The following is a 25,425-nucleotide window of genomic DNA, read 5'->3' as shown; positions in this document are numbered from 1 at the left end:
TGCTTACATCCGCTCTATAACTTACTTCCATGGACAACTACTTGCATCTTTCTCCCACTCAAATAGTCTTTCAGCCATCCCAGCAAACACTCCCCAATCCCAATACTAGACAGCATTAAGAGTAATAATCTATGATTAACAACATCAAAAGCTTTCTTGAAATCAAAAAATATCACATCCACTGACATACCACTTTCATAGAAATGAGTCACATAGTCATAAGTAAACAACAGTTGGTCGAAAACTGATCTACCATATCTAAAACCATACTGATGCTGTGAAAGTAAGTTATTATCTTCCAAATAAGAAGTAAGTTGAGACACAATTATTCTTTCAAAAGATTTACAGCACACTGATGTCAAACTGATTGGTCTATAGTTGAGGGGATCAGAATGGATTCCACCTTTGAACAGTGGCATAACATTAGCATCCTTCCAGTCAGATGGGACTTGCATTGATAAAAGAGATTTTCTGAACAACAAGAGCAAAGGATCACTAATGGAGGGGGCACATCTCTTTAAAAATACTGAAGGTATACCATCAGGGCCACAACAAGCAGAAGATTTCAGCTTAGAAAGGATAATCTCAATTTTAAAAATATCAAAACTAAATATATTAAATATAAATGAATTGTCAATGCTGAACAGGATAAGGATTCAATAAGTCAGCAGAAGAAAATACACCAGGAATGCATCAACAAAAAGATCTGCCGAATTGTCTGCGACATGTCGGCGACAATTCGGCGTCCATTTTGCATTCGTGCACATTGGGCGAGCGGCAGCGAATTTTTCATGCAACAAGAAACTTTCGTGGCGGTCGTGACCAACTGTCAAAAGTCGAGAGGTGGACGCAGACATGTCCCCGAACGGCCAAGAACAGGCAAGAAAGATGCCAAACTTGTTCGCGACACAGGATGACTTGAATATTCGCGCACATTCGTGAGGCAAAATTCGGCAGTGTATTTGGGGCGTAAGAAGCGATAAAGAGCGGAACGAACAGGTCAAAGGAAGAAGAAGGTCTGGGCGCCACTTGTAAACACGGCAGCATGGGGGACAGGTGGGTGCAGACGTAAACAAACAACACTGTGCCAATAGTGGAGTGTCACTAATGTGGCATCTTCTTTATTTTGATGACTAATACGCAGGACACCTGTACAGACGCATAACACGCATATTTAGCTTGACTGTTAAGGGTAGGGGGAGCCGAGTGTGCAGGGGCAGGATGGAAGGGAATCCCGTGCATTTGTTAGTGTTGGGGTGACAAGTGTGTGTTTGTTTTTTGTCTGTTGTACCACAGCCTAACTAGCCCCATAAAGCACCCACGAAGAAGAAGAAGAAGTAGCCTACAGTCCGTTGAGGGAGGCTGTTCCAGTCACGTATGTGTGGTGTGTGAAAAGTATGGGCGCTTGTATGCGTCAGTGTTTGTGGTATTTTTGGTTGTGTGTGTTATGAGTACGATGACCGCGTTGTGTAAGTATATATGTCAATGTGAGTGTGTGATCTGGTACATAAGTAAGTCTGTGTGCTTGCCAGAAAATGTTAAGTGGCTTCATGTTTACCTGTTGTTTGATCTGTGGGTAAATCTTAAGAGTAGCGGCTCCTAGCGGGTGCGTGTTTAGGGCATGGTGTGGTGGTAATTATAACATTTCTAGCACATATGATGGGGTTTTGACAAGCGGACAGGCGTGTTTATGTCACAAGGGGTGTATTTTTCCGTGTGGGCTCTTCCCTTTCTTCACCTCGGAGCTCACAGTCTCATCACCCATTGACTTGGAAGAAATCGTGAGGCCAGCGTGGAAAAATACACCCCTTGAGACATAGACACGCCTGTCCGTTTGTCAAAACCCCGTCGTACGTGCTAGAAATGTTGTAATTACCACCACACCGTGCCCTAAATGCGCTCCCGCTAGGAACCGCTATTCCTAAGATTTACCGATCTGTGTTGTGATTCTAAGTGTTTGAGTGTTATTGGGTAAAATTCTAGTATTTGCCCTAATCCCCCCTCACCCCAAAAACAAGCTTGGGGACCTGTGGGAATTCGGGGTTTCGGGTGGGGGACATGAAATCCGTCGCAATCGCATATTTTTTTAGTGTGTGTGGGGGAGGAAAAAATACCCTAGATCTAGGGAGATTCCCAACATTTAGGGATTTTTATCCTCCAACGACCACTAGAATAAGTGTTTGCGACGAATTTAATGTTTCCCACATGGAAACAATGCATTTCCACTGGAAGCCAAGCTTGTTTTGAGAGAGAAGCGTAGTGAACCCACCAAACGATGCTGACCTCACCGGTCTGGTGAGGCGCCTTCGGCCAGCTGCGTCCACATGAACCGCCTACACCACACTCATGCCCTCTCGCTACCACCAGTTCTAGTAGGTTGTCACCTCATTGTAAGGTTTCTGTCCTGCTAGTAGAGTCTGTGGAACCAAACATGGTGTATCTTCGTTGTTGATCACTGACACAAGCAAAACTACTAGCTACCCGTGATCCGTCCAACGTCACGCCCCAGAGAGTACTGTGGGTTCTATCGCAAATGCAGGCTCTTGAACCTCCTGCCCGAGCTGTTTGAACACGTGAATCCTGACTAACCACATTTCGAATCTGCTTCAAGGGTTCGTGTTGCCAGTAATTGAAGGTAATAGTGGAGATTGACTCCACGCCAAAACTATGATCATCACAGCTAAAAACCAAATACTCCAAAATTGAAGGCTCAAGTATAGGATGTCCAGTGTGGATCGACTATAGGCAGTCGGGCAGCCCAATGGGGGTCTCTTTAACCTCTGTATCTCAAAACATACATGCACGTTCAGGGAGTGTTGAATATTAACACTTATGTTAGTGCGTGCGTGATGATCAGCAAAATAGTTCGCAGAGGGTTTAGGCCCTCAGCACGGCAGCCTTTAGGCTGCGTGTCCTAAAAAAAATAATAATAATTACCACGCGTACCACCGTTAACGACCCTAAAACAGCCCTGAGCCATGACTCAAGGTCATCCGGGTCCCTGGCCCTTTCAGCCTGAGCCCTGGATGACCTTGAGTTGTGTTTAGGGTGGTTAGCAATGGTATGCTTGGTTAGCGATGGCACACTTGGTTAGCGATTAGCCCATGCATGTGAGACCAGGTTCATCACGCGTGGTTATTTATATTTTTTTAAAACACGCAGCCCAACCTATTTGCCGAGTGTTTTAGGTGTCCGCCACTTTTTACTAATGTATTATATATATACAAAGGGTTTTGTGAAGGTTTGGAAGAAAATAGACCAAAATTAAGGCGCTGGAGTTATACTGGACCTTTAGCTAACTAAGCAACTAACAAACAAATACCCTACCTGCGTATAAGTGAATCCGTGAACAGTGAGGTCATGAACGGCGGGGGGCTTCTGTATTCAATATTCAATCTTTCTTTTTCAATATTCAGTTGGTCTTAAATCTAGCAGTATATGAGTAGTTCCCTAGGTGTAACAATTCTTTATTTTTTAAAATTTTCAATCAACCCTTAAATGTTGAATTATATGGGCAAAAGTGAATGAGAAGGAGTCTGAATAGCTATGTAACAAGTCTTTTTATTTTCAGATTAAGAAGTTCGTTGAAGAAACAAAGTATTTTGACAAAGAAAAGAAACTCAGAAGTAACCAGAAATGTTAATGTAAGTTATTATTTTCTCCATTATATGTCCATTGTGGTTTTGTCTTAGAGTTCTCTTCTCTTTCTTTGGGGAACGATTAAACCTTTCCATATCATGTTAGATGTATCTGCTGCTCCCAGTTCCCAGCAGTGAGGTAGGAACAGGCCATGGCAACAGTCCAGCCTGTTCTAGTCTTCTAGAGCAGGGATGCTAAGAACCTATGGGTACAATTAGGGCACCATTCAAATCTTACCCTGACAAAGTTCAGTGTTAGGACATTAGTGAAGGTAATGTGGCAGTATTGCTGAAAATAAAAAAAATATGAAATGGAACATCATAAGTCTCAGAAAGGTGTATAAACATGAAACTGACAGCAAGAGGCCACATTGGTGACAATAAATGAAGGCCCTTGGCAACATAATTTGTTGTTTTATTTTAATGATGTTAATGATGATTATAATAATAATAATAATAATAATAATAATAATAATAATAATAATAATAATAATAATAATAATAACAGTAATAATATCAATGATAATTAGAGAATAAGTAGTAAAAATAATAATGATAACAACAACAATAATAATAATAATAATAATAATAATAATAATAATAATAATAAGCGTATTTGTGTAATATTAATAATATAAATAATAATAATAATGATAAACAACAACAACAACAACTGCCCGGGCCTGCGGAGTAGAAGCCAGGCACGCTGACCACTAGACCACGAAGACGTATAAATAAAGATAAAGAATAGGGAAACAGAAAAGGGGAAAAAGGCGATAAGATTTATCCTTTGCATGTGGTTGAGGCAGATGGGCTATACTCTGTCTACTTGCAACTAGACCTGGCTCGGCTAAACGTGTGGTTGTGGGGGGGGTTCAGCGTAAGGGATCCCCTTGTACAACATTGCCGCGTGTCTCCTAGCCCCCGATGTAGAAATGTTCTAATATAAGTAAAACCATGGCAAATATGCATACACATTTAGTCTTAGTATTATAACGTATGAAAGAACAGTTAACTTTTTTTTTTTTTAAGTTGCAGCCTATTGGGCTGGTAGACTTGTTCCCGGTGGAGCCTGATGGTTTGCCCATCCTGTTTTGGCGTTGGCGAGTGTTTATAGTGGCGCCATCTTGTGTTGGCTCATGCTGTCCCCCGGAACTCATCTTTGAGCCTCTCTTTGGAGAGGTTATCTAGAGCCCGGGTTGATGGGTGGTCTTCAGGGCAGCATGTGGGTAGTTCTAGGCCACTCGGCGGTGACGAAAAACCATATCTGGGTGCTTCTGCACCTCGGTCCGGACCTCCGCTCCTCCGCACCTTTAGACCGCCAAACGAGGTGCGGAAGTCCGGAAGTGTGGAAAGTTTTCAAAGGTGCAGAAGTAACAGGTGTGGACAGGCAAAATTTTGGGTCTAGACTTCCGCACCTGAGATTTTCAAAGATAAAAAAACGAAGATGACAAGCAGTCCGCAGCATTACTTTCAAGCGTTTTGGCGGGCTATATGCTACCAGCTGATCACTTTGTCAAGTTTCTTTTTCTTTTCAGAATCTTTTGACTTTTTGTGACTCACTGCGATTGTTTAGTGTTTAGTGTTTACAAATAAACATGGACAGATACGTGAAAAGAGGTGATAGCGACAGGAGCAGGAGTGTGTCTGGGGATAGTTGCGTCAATAGCGTGAGCTACAGAACCAGCATGCCTGCACCTTCAGCCTCTGATGTATTATTGCCTTGTACTATTTTGTTTTATTATTGAGGTGCGGACTAGTTTTTTCAGGCGCGCTTTAATAGTTTTGGGTACAGTAGCGGAGGTCCGGTAGCGGACCGAGCGAAAAAAATTTAGGCGTGGAAGTACAGGTGTGGATTACCTGCATCCGAGGTGTGGAGGAGCGGTAGCGGACTACCCGAAATCCAGTAATGCGCCCAGCTCTGTGAAAAACCTCAGCTGTGCGGTGGCCAGGATTCAAACCCGCGTCCCTCCTGGAGCTCCTGAACGTGGAGCCATCACGCTAACCACTCAGCCACCGCCATATGGATAAGATATTTATAAGCAAATAATGAAACGTGGCATACGTATTTTACATTGTTGCTAAAAAAATGCTATACTACTTATTATTGAGTTTCCCTTTCGTTTTGGGATGTGTAAGTAGTTTCAAAATTATATTTAGATTATATCGTGAAGGAATGTATGTTAAAATAAGCTGACACAAGTAAGAAAAAATACATTCAAATCCTCGTGGCGGTAACACCACGAGAGAGAGAGAGAGAGAGAGAGAGAGAGAGAGAGAGAGAGAGAGAGAGAGAGAGAGAGAGAGAGGGGCAACCAACGTGGAGTTAAAAACGTGGCAACGCTGTACTCCTGCTTGTTCCTCACAAGGCACCAACACAGCTGCACTTTAAGGTGAGTCTTACTATAGTAGGGGTGGGCAGGTACTGGTACCGGTAGCGGTCTAACAGTACTGGCTATAGGTACAATACCGGTACCAGACTGCTCGGTACTGTTACTAGTCACTCATGCTCCCTCAGCTCCCCTTCACACAAGTGAGAACCTGAGGTAATATCTCAGTGATATGGATATCTCTCTCTCTCTCTCTCTCTCTCTCTCTCTCTCTCTCTCTCTCTCTCTCTCTCTCTCTCTCTCTCTCTCTCTCTCTCTCTTTTTTTCCCCCCCTGAATATTAACTTTTTTGATAAAAAAAATCAGCTTGTATAGTTATTATGGTTGAACTCATAATCTAATAACAAGAACTATATATTAGCAAACCTATAAAAAAGATTCGGACATGAAGAATTATCTAAAAGTTAAGTAAATAAAATCAAGGAGGCAGGAGGGAGGAGGCAACAGTGTAGGGCGAGATGGCAACATGGCAGGAAGACTGGCAGCAAGACTTTTTTCCACAGCCAGACGGGAATGGCGAAACAAAGCGATATTGGAACCCAACCAGTACCTTACTGATACCCAGTTCTGGAACTAGGTATCAATAAGGTACTGGTACCTTATCAATACCTAGTTCCTTGGTTTATATGATGTGTGAGAAAAAGGCTGCCTAAGGCTGCTGTTCAATCAGCGACAAGCTTGCAAAAACAGCCTAGGATCCAGTTGCAAGCTACGAATATACAGAGTATAACTGGCCTAATGGATGTTTCTTTTCTATAATATTCAAATGAAAATAGAGAAATGAATTCTTGTATTTTATATTTGATTTCAGCTAAAATAGCTAAAAAGATTAACAGAATGTTATGATAATAAGGGGCATAAGGCACAATGATTTACTTGAGTAAATTTAGGTTAAAGTTTGAGAACAGCTACTGCACCAAGAACAAATTACATGACTCCCGACCCTCAGTTCACTGAATACAAGGTTGCTTCTCCATTGTAATTCTTAATTCCTTTTTCTGGTATGTGTGGCCCACCTTCCTCATGGCAAACTAGAAAAAAATGGACTTTACCCGTTATGCCCCCTCTCTGCTGGATGCCTCATTTGCTTTGTCAAATATTTGCATTTTTTTTCAACAGGTCATCGATGTCAGTGAGGAGCTTGCCAAACTGCAGCCATCACAACAGCTTGTTGACTTTTATCGGGAAAAAGTCACTAAGCTTGAAACACAACACAATGATGTGTTGCAATTACTTGAAAGGTGAGAGATTTATACATAATCATATTGATCACAGTATAAATATAAAAGTTAATGTGAGTAATAATTTTGTGTTAAAACTTTTCAAATACATATGTACATTAATCTACTTTATTTTTTCCTGCGAAATATGTAATGCAGTTGAGTTTTATGTGTTTATTCTCTAATTCAGCTTGTGATATATTTTAATGTTTAAGCTTGTAAAGCTTTAAAATTATGTCAGCAAATTTGTTAAAGTTAATACAGTAAAACCTCTTAAAATCATCACAATAGGGGCAGTGGACTTGCCGACTTAAACAAATTACTGACGTATGGGAGCAGCTCCTTCTTTCTCTCCCACAAAATAAAGTCAAACTTCAACATCCTCTGAGCTTAGGCAAGGGACACACCTGAGGGGGTTGAGGATCCATGGATGTCTGCCGATAGATACTTACATACCGTATTTGACTGCTTATAAGACGCACCCTCTAATTTCGGCAGACATTTGAAAAAAAAATTAATAAACGGGTTTGAATCATGAGTGTCGGGTGAAGATTTTTCGCCCGACATATGTAGCCCTCCCCACTATCAGGTCATTATTAAAGTTTCACATGTATTCAGATCCGGTAAAGATTCGTATTAGGTCTGTGCCAGTATCTCATAATCTACTTTATGAAACATCAGTATCTCTCCATATATCTTTTCTACAAACCTTCAACAGTCATGGAAATGCTTTGAAAATCCAATTCAAGGACTTTTTTTTTACTCTTGAAAATAGGGGATAATGTTTACGGAAGCGCGTCGTCTCCTCTGGCGGCTGCCGCGACGACGCTGCAGCCGCCGCAGCCGTAAAATAGCTCGCAGAGGGTTTAGGGTCGGGGAGCATATTTATTTAAACTACTCCAACCGAACTTTACGACCTACTAACATTTTTTTGTACCTCCATTTATTTTGAGATTATTTTTACGTTTTCCATTCTAGTAAAAGAAGCAGTAATGATTAATGATAATAGTTGATAATGTCTATTTGGCCTGGAGGTGATTCTTTACTCTCCTGACTTGCAGATACAAGAAGGCATCAAGACCCACATTTGAGGAGAGTGAGCGGCAGGATATGACGTGTGAGCTGATTGAGTTGCGGTCGGCCCTCTCAGATATAAATATTTTTATGCATGCTGAGAGACAGCAAGTCACTCGTGTTCATGCAGAAAATGAACAGTTGCAGGTGAAGTGAAGGGCCATGACTCAGGTTTCCTTGTTGTCAACAATTATATATATTTGATATAAAATAAAATAAAAATAAAATATGGTCAAGGCTCCATTTAGCAGGAATCAAGGATTTATTGCAGGAGTTTACATTTCTTGGGCTTGAAAACCAAACATCCAGTCATTATGGTTCTCCCAACTAAGGGCCGCTTTCACAGTCATTTTGTTTGTTTTAATCATTATCAATGGCTGGCAGTTCCGAATACACACTTGTGATCCACGTGGTGTCGTCTGCTAAAGTAAGGGCGGTCACTCGCGGTCACCCGTGGGACAGTTGGACAAACCTATATTTTTTTGGTAGTTTTCTGTGTGTTATGAAATAATCTGCTAACTCTTTCTGTTTAAAATCATGAAATCACTAATATCATGATTGACTTTTCACTGCCTATTGAATGTAAACCGCTGCCGCCGCCACAAAATAGCTCGCAGAGAGGTTCAACTTGTTTACTGTTTCCATATTTCCCTCAGAGCTCACAAACATCACAAGCGGACAGACTAGAACAAAACCAGGCAAATTAACACTTTTAATGCTGTGTATTCCCACAGCGCGCATGCGTGGTGGACAGCAGAATGACTAATTTCATCGGGGAGATATTTCTCGCATCACCGGCCAGTGTAGTGGACCTTCTTCTTCTTCTTTTGACCTGTAACGCCTTGTATTGCTTCTTAGGTCCTCCTTCTCCACACTTTTTTATACTTCACAACATGCACTTAAGGCCGCTTTCACAGTCATTTTGTTTGCTTTGATCGTTACCAATGGTGGCGGTCGCCGCTATAGTATTTTCACGTGAAACTGGCCGATCAGGTAGTGGTGGCTGCGGGGTTAGCCTAGCCCCGCACTTACCACACACTTTCAACATCTCTCACTTTGTCTGCAGCCGCCACTACCCCATCGGCCAGTTTCACATGAAATACTAAGTGGCGTTCGCCGCCATTGGTAAAGATCAAAACAAACAAAGTGACTGTGAAAGCGGCTCTAAGTTACTTAACAGTGCGCACTTATAGCTACACTTCACCCTGAACTTAGGTGTTTTTCTGTCCTTTTCTTTCCCTGATTTTGCTTTTCTATGCCCTTTTGCAATTTTTCACTATTACTATTCACCGTTGCTGCCATGCATTACAGGTCAAAAGAAGAAGAAGAAGAAAAGAAAAACAACACTGGGAGATCTACAATTTTCAATGACTTGATAAAAAGATTTTTAGACTATGGTTCCCCAGCACGGGGTGTTCTCTTATCTTGTTAATCAAGTAGTAAGCAAAGCAGCTCTGCCAGTCCATTTTACAAGTCTCTTGGTGGGCCATCTTTCACTGCTCCTCACTCCTCAGCCACTGCCGTCGTCTGTTTGTTTACATGCAGCCGTGAGGTACTCACGTACCCACGCTCGTACTCACAACCGTTTTCCATTCATAAGGACAACCAACAACTCGCTCCCGGTTGGGCATACGGGCAATCGCGGTTGCCCATAGCCCCAATGGTTGGACACCGCCTTGTAAGGCAGCACTCATGACGCCGACGGTAGATAGACGTGAACTGAACATGTCAAAGCAACGCGAAACTTGTGGCGGTAATGCGCGAAAGTCATGATGGTAAGAATTTAGGACTAAGCGCTAAACTCGAGGATCGCGAAACTCGGATAGCGTGAAACTTGAGAGGGTACTGTATATATATATATATATATATATATATATATATATATATATATATATATATATATATATATATATATATATATATATATATATATATATATATATATATATATTTTTTTTTACGTGTTCACCTATGGCGCCGGTAGGCTTTCTTCAGGGGCCTGTTGGTCAGCCTAAGCCCATCATGGCGCAGGCAATTTTTATAGTGGCACCATTTATTCTTGGCTCATGCTGCCCCCCTGGAACTCATTCTTTATTCACTTGGACGGTTTCTTCTAGAGTCCGGGTTGATGGGTGGTCTTCAGGGCAGCATGTGGGTAGTCTTAGGCCACTCGGCGGTGACTGAAAAATCCCAGGTGGTAGCGTGGGGATTTGAAACCGCGTCGTCCAGCCCGCGGTGAATGCAGGGCCTGCACGCTAACCACTCAGCCACCGCCTACCCTTTATGTCATATTTTCATTAACTGATTTTTACAGAAAAAAGCATTCATTAGTAAATAATTTGCGTTGTATGGTATGCTAAAGCTTGGTATGGTATGCTGAAGCCAAAAGAGAAAATGTCAGACCTTTTGTGACCACCACTGCTGGTGTGTCCTTTGTTGACATATAATGCGAGTCATCATACCTTGTTTTAGTTACTCACTTTGATATGCCACTAAATGTGTTGGACAAAGTGTGGTAAAAGTCCGGGGCAGGTACTGAATATTGTCGATTTCTGGATTGAGGATAGTAAACCTCTGGGAATGGGCCATGGCCTATGGACTGTAGCAATTCCCAAGTCCCATACTTTTGTGGTTTCTGAACAGGTTCACCCCCGCCCCCCTGGGAAACTGAGGGTCAAGTGTATTTCCTTCTTCTTACATCTTGAACGCTCATCAAGACACCTCATCGATCTCTTTTAATTCAACTTTTTACAAATTGTATTTTCTTTTGTGGCAGACATATTTTGTGGGATTATTTTTTGTTTTTTTTTATGCCCTAGGCAACCTCCTATGCTAGAGAAAGAGTAAGTATAGGAATTCCAAAAAGCCTCAAACAAAGCCAGTTTAAAAACATTTACTAGAATGATTAGGAAACCACATACATGGCAGACTGTCCATTGAAACGCTCACTACTGTCATCCAGAGCTCTTCATGACTTGCTCTTTATTTATGAGGCTTTCATACTGTCTTATATTTTGTTACTCCACAAAGAAATAAATCCCCAATTTACACCTTTTCTCTTCAATTTTTAGTTGGCACTTCTTGAAGCTGAAAAGAAGGTATTGCTGCTGCTGACTCTGAGTGGCTTAACAGAAGGAGAGTTGAAGGTATTCATGCGTGACCCCCGGCACACTCACATTGTCAAGCAGAGGCTGCCACCTCACCTCAGGGCACTGCACAAGAAGCTGAGGAAGGACTTGCCACAACCTACACCAGGACAGCCAGGTGGGCAGCACTTGGTCTTAGAATGGGATGGTAAAGGGTAGTAAAAGTAAGAGTCGCCATAGGCCACGTAAAAAAAAAAAAAAAAAAAAAAAAAACCCAAGGTCGGAACAAATAAGCACTTTTTCAGTGTTTTCAATACCTTGAGTTTCGCAGTCCTCGAGTTTAGCGCTATACCTTAGAAACGAAGCGAGCGCGAAACTCAAGAGGGTACTGTAATCAGTTGACTCAGTTTGAGATTTATAAGTTTTCATAAATGACTTATTTGAATATTACTTGTATTCCTTCATGCAGCAGGGAGCATTTAGTATATTCTATCTGCCAGTGGAGAGTGACGCAGAGCTAAGACTGAAGGCGGAGATGAAGTCCTTGAAGAGACAATTACAAGAATCAGAAAGGAATTGGCACAAGGAAAAAGATGTTCTTCTTCAAGATAGAACTTTGAAGGCTTCTGAAAGCAAACTCCAGGCCTCCAAGGATGAGGCACACATCAAGCTGCTAATTGCAAGGTAAGTATAAAGTTCATGAACACACGCACACATGCATTACACGCAAAACACACACACACACACACACACACACACACACATCGGTTGGCCGCCGAGCTTTCGATATGTCTAGCGCAACTGAGATAGTTTCACCAAAACGGCTAAGAGAGGATGACTAAAAGTCGGTTAAGAGAGCAAGAAGATCGCCGGTAGAACGCCCCTTGCGGAACCCATACTGGTGATCAGATAGAAGATCAGAAGTGGAAAGGTGCTTTTGAATTTTCTGGTTAAGCATTGATTAAAAAGCTTTAGATAGACAGGAAAGTAAAGCTATAGGGCGGTAGTTTGAGAGATTGGAGCGGTCACCTTTCTTAGGCACAGGCTGTATGAAGGCATAATTTTAGCAGGAAGGAAAGGTAGATGTTGACAGGCAGAGGCGAATGAGTTTGACCAGGCAGGGTGTCAGCATGGAAGCACAATTTTTAAGGACAATAGGAGGCACTCCATCAGGTCCATAAGCCTTTTGAGAGTTGAGGCCAGAGGGGGCATAGAAAACATCTTTCTCAAGAATTTTAATAACAGGCATAAAGGAGTCAGAGGGAGATGAGTAGGAGGAATATGCCCAAATTCGTCCAGAGTGAAGTTTTTACAGAAAGTTTGAGGGAAGAGTTCAGCCTTAGAGATAGATGAGACGGCGGTGCTGCCGTCAGGGTTAAGGAGAGGAGGGAAAGATGAGGAAGTGAAATTGGAGGAGATATTTTTGGGCAGATGCCAGAAGTCTCTGGAAGAATTAGAAAAAGCAAGAATGAAAGAGCTTTTGGTAAGTTGAAGAATAGATTTGGCACGATTCCAGGCAGAAATGTAAAGATCAAATAGATAGATATACATACATTTAACCCTTTCATTGCTTAACGTTCGCAGCGAGCGTTAGGTGTATTTGCTGGTGGTGCTAAACACTTGCTGCGAGCTCTACCCGCACTCAAATCTCCCGCGTATGAAAGTGTTCCAACACTAATTCCCACAACACAGGATTGCCAATTGAGTGGGTTCTTCACTAAATTTGGTGAAAAATCATATCAGCCCAGCACAGCAAATCTACAGACGATTAACTGGTGGATGTTCTTGCCCAATATAGCGGCATTTTTGCATAGCTTCACCTATCACCTGTCTGATTCTTTGACCAAATAGTTGTAAATATTGCAGTTGGCAATACTCCCGTGCCAGAATCTGAAGGAGAGATGTCCGCAGTTCCCTCAATATGGCTGATCATCCCGCACGCACCGACGTAAGTGTTAACATTCAACACTCCCTGAACGTGCATGTACGTTCACAAGAGAGGCATACATAACTGACTCCTATAGATCTGGAGCTCCTCTTTCCAATGGTGTTTTTGGTTTTTGGCTGTGATGAATAGTTTTTGAGATACAGAGGTTAAAAGAGACACCCCAATGGGCTGCCTGACTGCGCCTGAGGGAATAGTTGTGTCCTGTCCCGCACGCAAGGAAAGGGTTAAGAAAAACTAATCAAGACAATGTATTCAAAGACCTGCATTAAATGTCAAGAAATGATGCAGCATCGATAGTGGTTATGAAGGATCCAACATTTTCTTTTTCATCTCCAGATGCTTAAAACATATTATACAACTGGGAATTATTTACTAATGAATTTTTATTATGTAATAGTCACTTAATGAATATATATAAAATGAGTAACAAAAACTGGATCATTACTACAAACAGTTGCTCAGCTAATACATGTATACAAGATAAGATGCAAGAAGATAGGATGCAGTCTTGGTGCTGGAAGCATTTGCTATTTCAACTGTCTGGGTGGCCAAATATAATATTGCTACAAATTATTTATGTACTTGATTTCAATATATACTGTATTTACATGCATCAAATCATGTTTTCTCCTATAAGGCTACTTTAAAATCACTTTAATTAGATTTATGATGAAACAGTAAAATAAAAGAATTTTCCTCAAAATAGCCTCGTAAAGCATGGTGCGTCTTTTGTAGAGATGCGTCCTGTACCCCTACAAAGGCGGCAACAAACATTTTAATCAAGCATTACTTTGCCTCTTGTTCCGGTCTTGGCTACATGATACAAGTTTTGTTTAATTTAGTTACATTATTTTCTAGTGCTATCATTCTTTTCATTGACTTTGTTATTCATCTTCCCTTTTGCAAATATCACCTTCATTTCTGTCTTCTTGTTAAGATTGCTACATGATATGTTAGGCTCATTTTACCTTCCTCCTTCATGTATATTTCTGAAATATTTTAGGCTGAAAAAAGTTTGAAAGTGAAAGGAGTTTGTTAAGAATAATCTATCCTGTAATTCTTAATCTCAATTTTTTATTTTGTCTTTCACTAACTTTTAACAAAATATACATTCCATTTATAGACTGGAAGAATCCCAGAACCTTGTAGCAGAAACTACTGAAGATTCCATAAAGCTCAGGTGTAAGGTGCAAGAACAGGAGATGAAATGGCTTGCTGAGAAGGACCACCTCCTTTCTGTCTTAGCCTCAGTCCAGGACAATATGTCTCTAATCTCTCATTTAGAGGTAAGTGGAAGCCCTAATGTTTAAGAATAGATTTAACCTTATTTATCTACCAAGTTATAGTTTGAATTAATTGACCTTAACTTTGTCTTCCTTCTTTCCTTCTTTCATATACATTGTATTCAATTTGAACTCCTAGGACATTTTTTTGCGAGGAGTATAAAGCAACTTAAAGATTCAAATCTTTGTCTGCCTGCATAGATATTGACAACGCCATATACTCGTATTGAGCGAGTCCATAACACCGTGGGCCAGGCCAATCCATCAAGTGACTTCCTGGTGAGACCCACCATTGTTATGCACTATGCTATTGGTGTGAAGCTTTTGGTGACTTTGACATCCTCACTACATGCATGGACAGACTCACCTGTGTCATTCAGCAAGCCTCCAAACAACTGGACCTTGGTTTTGGCCCAGGTGACCTTCAGTCCCTGAGGCTTCACCTTGTCACGCAGCACTTTGAGAGCCATCACCTGGTGGACCACCAATGATTCTGCAAGGAGTACAGCATCATCAACAAAAACAAGATCAGTGACCTTGACATTGCCAACAGATGCTCCGCAATGACTTTGATCAGCAACTTTGCATAATACCCAGTACATTCAAATGTTGAAAAGTGATGGAGCAAAGACACACCAGAAGGAGTGTGTGGACGTGAACTACCTCGACTGTGAAAAAGCGTTCGATTGAGTCTCCCACAAGAGACTCTTAGCCAAGGTAGAAGCCCAGGGTATTCGGGGCAACATTCATTGTTGGGTGGCCAGTTTCCTGTCGGACAGAAGTCACAGGGTAGGGATCAGAGGGAGGCATTCAGATAGGTTGCCAGTAAAGAGTGGAGTACCACAGGGGTCTGTTTTAGGATCAGTCCTATTCATTGCATACATCAGCGATCTGGCAGATGGTCTGGAATCTGAAGTAAGCCTCTTCGCTGACGATGTAAAGATATACTGTTCCATCACCACCCAAGAAAACATCGAGGCAATGCAGCGAGACCCAGGTCGACTCGAAGAATGGTGCAGGAAGTGGCTGCTGTCGTTCAATGTGGGAAAGTGCAGGACCATGCACTTCGGCAGACATAATCCGGGCACCAGCTACGTCTTGCATGACACAGTCCTCGAAACATCATCAGTGGAGAAGGATCTTGGGGTGTGCGTGTCCTCAGATCTTAAATCATCAGACCACACAGCCAAGGTAGCCGCTAAAGCAAACAGGAGGCTAGGTGTCATCAAGAGGAGCTTCACTTACATTGACCGAGAGATTCTGCGCTCCCTCTACCTAGCACTAGTCCGTCCTATCGTGGATTATGGTGCCCAGAGCTGGTCTCCATACCTGGTCAGGGACATAAAACTCCTTGAGCAGGTACAACGAAGAGCGACAAGGCTGGTACCTGATCTTAAGGACCTGCCATACGAGGAGAGATGCAGAGCCCTAAACCTACCAACTTTAGAGGACCGGAGGCTGATAGGGGATATGATAGAAGTGTATAAGCTGCTACATGGCCATGAGGATATTTCATACACAAAACTCTTCACTCTCAGCAACAACAATCTCAGAGGACACAGCCTGAAACTAGTGAGACCTGACCGCTGGAGAACGAACACGAAGGGGAACTGGTTTGCCATCCGAACCATTGATCCTTGGAATGCTCTCCCAGAGCATGTAGTAACAGCCCCTACAATTTCTGCATTCAAGGCAAGGTATGATAGGCACGTGGGATGAAACCAAGCGCAGGCAATTAATATACCAGAGGTGGGGGATACCACAAGAAGGTACCTTCCTATTTCCCCTCTAGCTATGTTTAGGTAAGCATGGTTAGGTAAGCAGATTGCTGGCAAACTGGCTTTTAAAAATCTAAATTGGTGTTCCCAGAGCCTTTCCCTTCTTTTGCCTTTCTCGCTGCCCAGTCTGAAAGGGAAGAAATCAGAGACACGGTGTATAAAGAAACTAACGAGAGAGGGAGAGAGATCTTTGAAAGTGGTTGGTCACCACTAATTATTGCATTAATATGCGTGCCAAATAATATTTTTGTTGATTTCGGGTTGGTGGGAAAAGTAAATGGTTGGGCGGGATTGGGCGGAATGTGGCGACGGTGCGGCAGGTTCCCGGTCCTGACCTGACGAGTACACGTCTAGTTAACCCCCCTGCCCCCGCATGGCAAGGAGTCTGCTCGCTTACCACGCACATGCTGCACAATGGCTTGCAAGCCTGCTGGGAAACCCACGGGCAAGATTTGCCCACGTATTTGAGTGCAAGTGGGATAAATTGGCGGCTAGCCAGCACCAAATTGTATTTTCCCCATACGTACCGAGTGAAAAAGTTGGTGTTGGTGGTGGCTGAGTGGATAAGGTGGTGAGCGTGGGGTCTGACTGAGCAACATCAAAAGGCAGATAATGCCTACTGGTGCACCCGGGCTAGAAAAAAAAAGGGGGGGAGGGGGGTTGTGGGGGGGGGCAAAATGGCAAGGGCCAGAACCAAATTGTATTTTCTCCATAGGTTTAGTTATCCTATGATGCGGTTTCCTATGACGCGGCCGTTACTCAGAACCAATTAACTGCGCCATACGCGACTCGACTGTATCTATATTTTTTATTATCAATATCTTATCTACCAAGGCTCTATTTTTCCTTCTTTTCTTAGGATTTCTATGGTAATGGTGTTTATGGTGACGAGGATGATGATTATGTTGATGCTTTTACAGGCTATTGATAGATCAGGAAGCTACACAGACCTGACAAAAGTGAAGTCCACTTGTGAGCTGAAGGATTTAAGACGGGATAATGAACTATTAAAGGTATGAGACTTTTAGAAATTAAGTGGTCATTTGAGATTTGTAGATTTGTGACTAAAGTTGATCTTGCAATGGTCAACTGTTTATTTAGATGGGCTGCATAGCTAATATGGCAGTGTACTTTGTACAGTGGCAGTATTGTGACCAGAAAAGTTTGTACAAGAAGTAGCTACTGCTATGGAAAGTTGCTATGGGAATGGGGGGTACTGCAACTATCATTAGCTTTCACTTTATATAATTTTTTTGACCAAGAATTTAGGCTCAATTTAAAGTGTTTGTATTTCATATTTTATACTGTATTTTTGTGTTATTTTCTTTTACTCCTGTAAAAATTATCTATTTTGGAAGAGGATGATTGAGTTGCCAAGAAGGGGATGGATTGAATAATGATAAAATGTATAAGAAATTTGGGTGGGATGGGAGAGCAGAAGGTGCTGAGTGTAAAGTGATGAAACAGGCATAGTGTAGTAAACTGTGATGGTATGCCAATATTATAAGACTTTAGCATTAGTTAACCCGGTAGCAGCGACGGGCCAAATTTGTGCCATGATATAAACCCCCTAAAATAGAAGATACATAAAATGATCACAAATGCTTTGGTATACAGTACCCTCTCGAGTTTTGTCGCACTATCCGAGTTTCGCGATCCTCGAGTTTATCGCTTAGTCCTAAATTCTTACCATTACGACTTTCGTGCATTACCGCCACGAGTTTCGCGCTCCTTTGACATGTACGTGTCACGTCTACCTACCGTCAGCGTCATGCGTGCTGCCTTAAAAGGTGGTGACCAACCATTGGGGCTATGGGCAACCGCGGTTGCCCGTATACACAACCGGGAGCGAGTTGTTCATTGTCTGTATGAATGGAAAACGGTTGTGGGTACAAGCGTGGGTACGTGAGTACCTCACGGCTGTATGTAAACAAACAGACGACGGCAGTGGCTGAGGAGTGAGGAGCAGTGGAAGATGGCCCACCAAGAGACTCGTAAAATGGACTGGCAGAGCTGCTTTGCTTACTACTTGATTAACAAGATAAGAGAACACTCCGTGCTGTGGAACCACAGTCCAAAAGACTTTTTCTTGAGTCTATGAAAATTGTAGGTCTCCCAGTGATGTTTTCCTCTTCTTCTTCTTCTTTTGACCTGTAGTGCATGGCAGCGACGGTGAAAAGTAACAGTGGAAAATAGCAAAAGGGCATAGAAAACCAAAATCAGGGAAAGAAAATAACAGAAAAACACCTAAGTTCAGGGTGAAGTGTATAAGTGCGCACTGTGAAGTCAATAAGGGCAGCTTTCACAGTCGTTTTGTTTGCTTTGATCATTACCAATGGCGGCGATCGACGCTATAGTTTTCCACGTGAAACTGGCTGATGGGGTAGTTGGTGGCTGCAGAGAAAGCGACAGGTGTTGAGAGTGTGTGGTAAGGTGTGGGGCGAGGCTAACCCCGCAACTGCCACGAGGTGCCGTTGTAAAGGCAATACATCCGACACCATCACATCACATCACTACCCATCGGCCAGTTTCACGTGGAAATACTAGAGCGGCGATCACCGCCATTGGTAACGATCAATACAAACAAAATGACTGTGAAAGTGGCCCTAAGTGCATGTTGTGAAGTATAAAAGTGTGGAGAAGGAGGACCCAAGAAGCGATACAAAGCATTACAAGTCAAAGGAAGAAGAAGGTCCACTATACACTGGCCGGTGTTGCAAGAAATATCTTCCCGCTGAAATTAGTCATTCTGCTGTCCACCACGCATGCGCGCTGTGGGAATACACAGCATTAAAAGTGTTAATTTGCCTGGATTTGTTCTTTTTTGTCCGCTTGTGGTCTTTATGAGTGGTGAGGGAAATATGGAAACAGTAAGCAAGTTGAACCTCTCTGCAAGCTATTTTGCAATTGCGGCGGCAGTTTACGTTCAATAGGCATTGACAAGTCAATCATGATGTCAGTGATTTGATGATATATAACAGAAAGAGTTTGCAGAGTATACCATAACACACAGAAAACTACCAGAAGCTATAGGTTTGTCCAACTGTACACGGGTGACCACGAGCAACCACCCTTACATTAACAGATGACACCACGTCCATGTGGATCACAAGCGTGTATTCAGAACTGCCAGCCAATTGTAAGGCAGCCGCCTTCAACTGCGGCTTCAGAACGACGTGTTCTCACTTCACATTTTCTGCCTATTACGAAGGTACGTATTTTGAGATACCAAGAGAGTAAAGTTGAAAAAAATTGTGATAATAAGGGAGTCAAGTGGAAAAAAAAAAAAAAAAAAAATCCACAGGCCGGAACTAATAAGCGCTTTTTCATGTATTTCAATACCTCGAGTTTCGTGATCCTCGAGTTTAGCGCTATACCTTCGGAATGAAGCAAGCGTGAAACTTGAGAGGGTACCGTATATCATGAAATGGTTTGTGTGAGTGATGATTTTTTCTTATTTTTTTTCGCTGAGAGGGGCCTTTAAGAAACATGATCCCCGCTGCTACCGGGTTAAGAGGGTGTATGATAATCAAATTCAGGGTGGTGGAGTGGCATAGTGATACTAATTAGGTGGATTAATAGATTTAGGAGTACATGAGAGGTAGGTGGGTGTTAATATTACATATACATGGAAATGTGTAGGGAGCTGTCATTAGCAGGTCAACACTCAGGAGCTTCCTTGTGTAGGCTGACAGGGCTCTTGTAGTTTCCTTATATCCTTGTAAATTCTTGAGACTTGTCATGGCTACCTTCCCTTTGATAACATTTTTTTTACTTCTTTATAAAACAAGGCATTAGAGTTTTAGAGATAGGGATTGATTAATAAATAGAGATTAAAAGATAATATTATGAAGAGGAGTTGCATTTTGTGCCTTTATCTGCCTTCTAGGTTGAGGCAGCAGAAGCTGAGGATCTGCGTGTTGTGTATGAGGCACAGTGTCTACAGCTGGAGCAGAGAATGTGCAAACTTAGGGAAGAGAAGGAGGCAACTGAGCAAATGTTCAAGGTGAGGCAACATGTAGCAATTTTGATTTGTTGTTACTTCATTAGGGAATATCTTAAAATTCATATGATTTGGAAAAGAAACATAAGCTGAAGGTATTATATATATATATATATATATATATATATATATATATATATATATATATATATATATATATATATATATATATATATATATATATATATATATATATATATATATATATATATATATATATATATATATATATATATATATATATATATATATATATATATATATATATATATATACTTTTCTGTGATTTCATTAGTGAAAATCAACACAGATCCATAAAGTATTTACTGTTTATTAGTGGTATTGTTGCTTTGATAGCTAATGTATTTAGAATTTACTTTTGTTGAATTTATTTTCTCAGGAAAGAAACCAGAAACTTTTGAAACAGGTTAATATGCTTAGAAATGAAAATATGAAGCTTAATGAAAGGCGCAAGACTGATATAAGAGGCTTTCAAACCAGCATTCGGCTTCTGAAGGATGACATGAAGACAGTTGTTCATCAGATATACAAGGTTGGTGAAGTTGTTTTTGTTGCTTTATCACCATCATCTTGATAACGCTAGATCATATCAACAGTCTCTATTCTGTTCCTCTTTATTTTTTATTCTAAATTACTGCTCAATGGTGAATATTAACCCCTCTGGTGTGCAGTGTTTTGACAGTGACTCCCAGACTGTATTTCATGGTAATTTTTCCAGCTCTTACAGAAGTAAAAGATTTTATGCCCAAGTTTTAGAGCTTAAATTTGCACACCTAATACCCAAACCAGAGCATTCTAGACCAAATAGTTACTGAGCCATGACCCGTCAAATTTGAAAAGTTACCTTTTGCAACCCTGACTGTGAAGAAAATACTTAGTGACTTGTTTTCTTTGTGGTTCCACTCCTTTCCTCCTCCATTCCTCCCCTCCCTTGAACTTCCTCACCCTCACTACCCCCCATCCCCCCTCTCTCTTCACCCCTTCCAACCCTCCTCCTGCCCCAACTCTTTCCCTCCCTCCTCCCATCAAATCTGTAAAAGGAGAAAACCCATAGGGAATACAGGGACGAGGAGGGAGGATAGGGGCGAAATAAGCCTCCCGTAGATGACTGGGAGGGGAGGAAAGGGGAGGATTCATGGTGGAGTGATGGAGACTGAATGAGGAGGTTGTGGGAGGGTGGTAGAGGCAGTGAGAATTGAATGAGGCAGGGTAACAACAATATGGCAGAGTAGTTGGAGGTCATGAGAGGGAGGTGAATATTGGAGTAAAGAATAAATACAAGGTAGAATGTATAAATCAAGACTGACCCTTACTTCGACCTTGAAAATCTTTGACCTATGACCATTTGAACAATATTATGTGGTGTCAGTAATGGTGCTTTGGATATATTCATGTCATTATTTTAGCAACAGTACTTAAGTGATGTGTGTGACTGTTTTGCCCAATTTGTTAGATTCTTTTTCTCCTTTTACTAAACATTTTTCTTAAGGCTCTGTGCTTAACCCAGGATATGGAGCATTGAAAATAAGATAATTTAATTGAGGTATGTTTTTTTTTAATTAATTTTTGTTTTGTATTGTCTTCTTTACAGCTGACAATGGCACTTTCAGGGGACACCATACCAGTTGACTTTGCAACACTAAATGAGATGCAAGCAGTGACCACCTTAGTGAGGGCTGTGCAAAATGCCATTGAGGCTCAGAGGAGGGCACTGCTGGTTGGGGAGAGTAACATTGCTTATTCTGCAGAAATTTAAGAAAAGAGGTGGGGAGAATGACCTTGTTCATCCTGTAGACCTAGAGAATGGGAAAAGCAATTGACTTTGTCCATTCTATTAAACCAGAGAAGGGGAGGGTGGTTGACTGACTTTATCAATCTCATGCCTGTATAAGAGGCAGTTAAGAGTGACTTTTTTCATCCTTAAGATGTTCATGAAAAGAATGGGTAGAGTAACCATTCTGGCAAAGTATGTCAAGGGAGGTAAAGCATGACTTTGTTCATAGGACAGAAAGGGAAAGCAACTATGTTTATTTGAAAGGAAAGTGAAGGGAGAAGAGTCATTTAGTCTGTCCCATAGATCTGTAGGAGAAACTTTAAAAAGATGTCTTTACTGAAAATAGAAATGGAGGAACAGAATTCTTGCTGTCAACAATAACATTCTGGATCAATCAGCTACACCCATATTCCTCTCTGTGGTGTATGCAGTTCTGTGAAGTTACTTGTTTATTATTCTTCGTTCATTTGAATCAGGCAATCTGAACACAACAATTTTGGTAAAATACCTTTAATTTACATCAGCCCTCTCACACACTGAAAGTTTAACAAGTTTCTTTTTCCACTGCAACACGCTTGGGGCTCCTGAGGGGGCTCGCTGGAATGGCCTGACTTCGCTGTAAAATGTATTTTTTTCTATTATCAATTTCACCAACAAATTTTCTTTTTCCCTGCCATTTTTATACATCATTGGCTTTGTAATGGATTATTCTGCATTATTAAAAGAAAAAGAACCAAGAAATGGAAATATACAGTAAATTTTACTGACTGCATATACATTGTGTAAAGAAAATTAATACTTATATTCACCACCTTGTAGCTCAAAAGTTTGAGTTGACTTTTTATGTTGCATATCCCAATTACAGTGGATGTTTATGAGCTTTTCAACGCTACCATCAGAATTTTTATATGACCAATAGTTTTTAAGAAAATGGAGGAAAAATGCAGCACATATTGGAAAATTTATTTTAAGTATATACTTTTTCCTATTGTCACTTCAAAGCTACCCTCACAAGAAAGTTGACAATTAGGTTATTTGATAGGCCTCGCTTGGATCTTTAATGCACCAAATTTTTTATGCAATTCTGTCAAAAACTTTATTTTTGGCAAATTAAAAAATAATTTTTTACATGATTTGCATGAAAAGCTGAGTCATAGATGATTAAGTTTTGATGCAGTTCATGCCATGATGTGTGAGAGGGTTAAGATGTAAACTGTATGGTTACACACTTGCAATGTTCAGTATTTTGTATGTATTGTTGGCATGGAAAGGGTCAAACATTATTTAATTATTTTAGTAAAGTTTTCCATGTGAAATCTTGGAAATTTCATTGTGTATTGATCAGACTCTTTTCAAGTAAGATATATTAAGTGTTTTCAATGGGGTGCCATCCCATTTTTAAAAATTGATAGTATTTGTTCCACTTTTCCTCAACAGTAGGTATATAAAATTGCTAAGTTTAAAATTTTAGGCCGTGGTCCCGTGGTAGAGTCTCCGCCTTGAGCTTCGGCGGGTTGCCAGAGCGTGAGTTCGAGATCTATCCTGTGCCATGGGGGTGGAAAGGTGGGCTCTTTCCGACACCCTCAGCCCTGTTGTTGAGCCGTCTGGGGGGTTGTGCGGCATGCTCCGCCTTCCTCCATTGGGGTGTATCCCCCCCCCCCCCCCCGTAAAAAAAAAATTTAGGCTCAATAATAACTTACATTACACATAAATGCAGATATGTAAAATATTCATGAAAACTTGAGTGTGTTCAATTTGGCTGACTAAAATATTCAAATATATAAGGAATAATGAAAAAACAACATTTCCAAACTATTTTGCAAAATGCAGTGAAAATGGGTGCAGTTAATCAACTCTAATATAAGAAAATATTAACAGCAAGAATTTTGGCTGACAGGTGATGGACTAAGAGTATGACAAAATTAAAGTCATTCCCCTTCCTTGTTGAGATATTGATCTTGGACTAAGAGTTCAAATGTTTGTGCCTTAATATATTATCTTCAGAAAAAACTCATCATAACAAAGAAATGTAGTGAAATATAATGCAGAAAAATTTTGTGTGCTATGTGTTTTATATAAACCTTATTGCTGGAAACTTGCAAGGCACTAGATTAGTCTTGTACAAATGCTCCAGCACTTTTTAACAGTTAGTTGATGAGGGATGACATGCATATTATATTTTATAAATAAATGTAAGAACTTTTGGTTGTTGTGTTTCCAAAGAACATGGAAAGACCACTCCTAAATTTAAAAAAAAAGAAAAATAAAAAAAATAAAGGCAATTTTTGTAAAGATAAACTAAGGCATCATCATGCTCAATGTCATCATTACTCAACTTAATTCATGCAGATACAGGGTAGAGAGTAAAAAAAGCAAAAATAAAAGAGGGTAATAAAGTAACGAAAAATATGTAACTGAGTCAGAGAAGAAAAGACTGGTTAGCCATTTTGACTTGATGATACCCAGACTTCATATCCAATGCTGAAAACCGCTTGGAGCCCACCAAAGTGTCGAGCGTGTCGTCGATCAGTGGGAGTGGGAATGAATCCTTGATGGTGAGATCGTTGAGGGCTCGGTAGTCCACGCAGCACCTGAGGGAAAGACATGACTGAGCTACTAAACAAGAAGTTTCAACAAGTTTTTACAAAAGAATCACAATTTAATGAACCACGAGATGATAAGATAAATGTTCAAATGGAGGAAGTAATAGAAACTTACTTCCAGCCTCGAGGAAGCTGATTTAGTAAGAGAAGAGATATGAAGTTTCCAGTTGAGATTTTGAGTTAAGGATAGACCAAGGATGTTTACTGTTGAAGAAGGTGATAGCTGAGTGTTGTCAAAGAATAGGGTAGTTGTTTGGAAGATTGTGTTGAGTGGATAGATGGAGAAACTGTTTTTGAGGCATTGAAGGACACCAAGTTCTTCTTGCCCCAATCGGAAATAATAGTAAGTTCTGAGGCTAAGCGTTCTATCGCCTCCAGCCTGGAATCATTTAGTTCCTGTTGGGTGGGTCTTCTATGAAAAGAAGTTGAATAATGCAGAGTAGAGTCATTGGCGTAAGTATGGATCGGACAGTTTGTTTTGGAAAGAAGATCATCAATGAACAACAGAAAGAAAGTGGGAGATAGGACAGAACCCTGCGGAACACCACTATTAATAGGTTTAGGGGAAGAACAGTGACCCTCTACCACAGCAGAAATAGAACGGTCAG

General features: G+C 41.0%; 1 protein-coding gene across 3 annotated transcripts; it reads left to right on the top strand.

The window, feature by feature from the left end:
- The first annotated feature begins 499 nt into the window (after positions 1-499).
- Positions 500-24,274, top strand: LOC127009058 (coiled-coil domain-containing protein 77-like). 3 transcript variants are annotated; one of them, XM_050881772.1, is made up of 11 exons: positions 500-1,056; positions 3,572-3,644; positions 7,147-7,268; positions 8,309-8,468; positions 11,393-11,585; positions 11,908-12,091; positions 14,479-14,641; positions 17,337-17,429; positions 20,306-20,422; positions 20,820-20,972; positions 22,032-24,274. In XM_050881772.1, exons 1-11 carry the CDS (start codon positions 1,046-1,048, stop codon positions 22,194-22,196), a joined length of 1,434 nt encoding a protein of 477 aa, XP_050737729.1. In that variant the 5' UTR covers positions 500-1,045; the 3' UTR covers positions 22,197-24,274. The 3 variants fall into 3 exon arrangements, with proteins under 3 accessions (XP_050737729.1, XP_050737730.1, XP_050737731.1); XM_050881773.1 differs by lacking the exon at positions 3,572-3,644 and having other exon boundaries at positions 504-1,056; XM_050881774.1 differs by lacking the exons at positions 500-1,056; positions 3,572-3,644 and adding an exon at positions 5,928-6,031.
- The last annotated feature ends 1,151 nt before the right edge of the window (positions 24,275-25,425 follow it).

This window comes from Eriocheir sinensis, chromosome 39 (assembly GCF_024679095.1).
Source record: "Eriocheir sinensis breed Jianghai 21 chromosome 39, ASM2467909v1, whole genome shotgun sequence".
Taxonomy (NCBI): domain Eukaryota; kingdom Metazoa; phylum Arthropoda; class Malacostraca; order Decapoda; family Varunidae; genus Eriocheir; species Eriocheir sinensis.
Note: the sequence above shows the minus strand (reverse complement) of the source record. Positions and strands in the feature narration are given on the sequence as shown.

Bases quoted from the DNA above. Each gene is read 5' to 3' on its own strand.
- LOC127009058 (XM_050881772.1), top strand. The intron at 3,645-7,146 runs GTAAGTTATTAT...TTTTTTCAACAG, and splicing joins AAGTAACCAGAAATGTTAAT to GTCATCGATGTCAGTGAGGA. The intron at 7,269-8,308 runs GTGAGAGATTTA...CCTGACTTGCAG, and splicing joins GTGTTGCAATTACTTGAAAG to ATACAAGAAGGCATCAAGAC.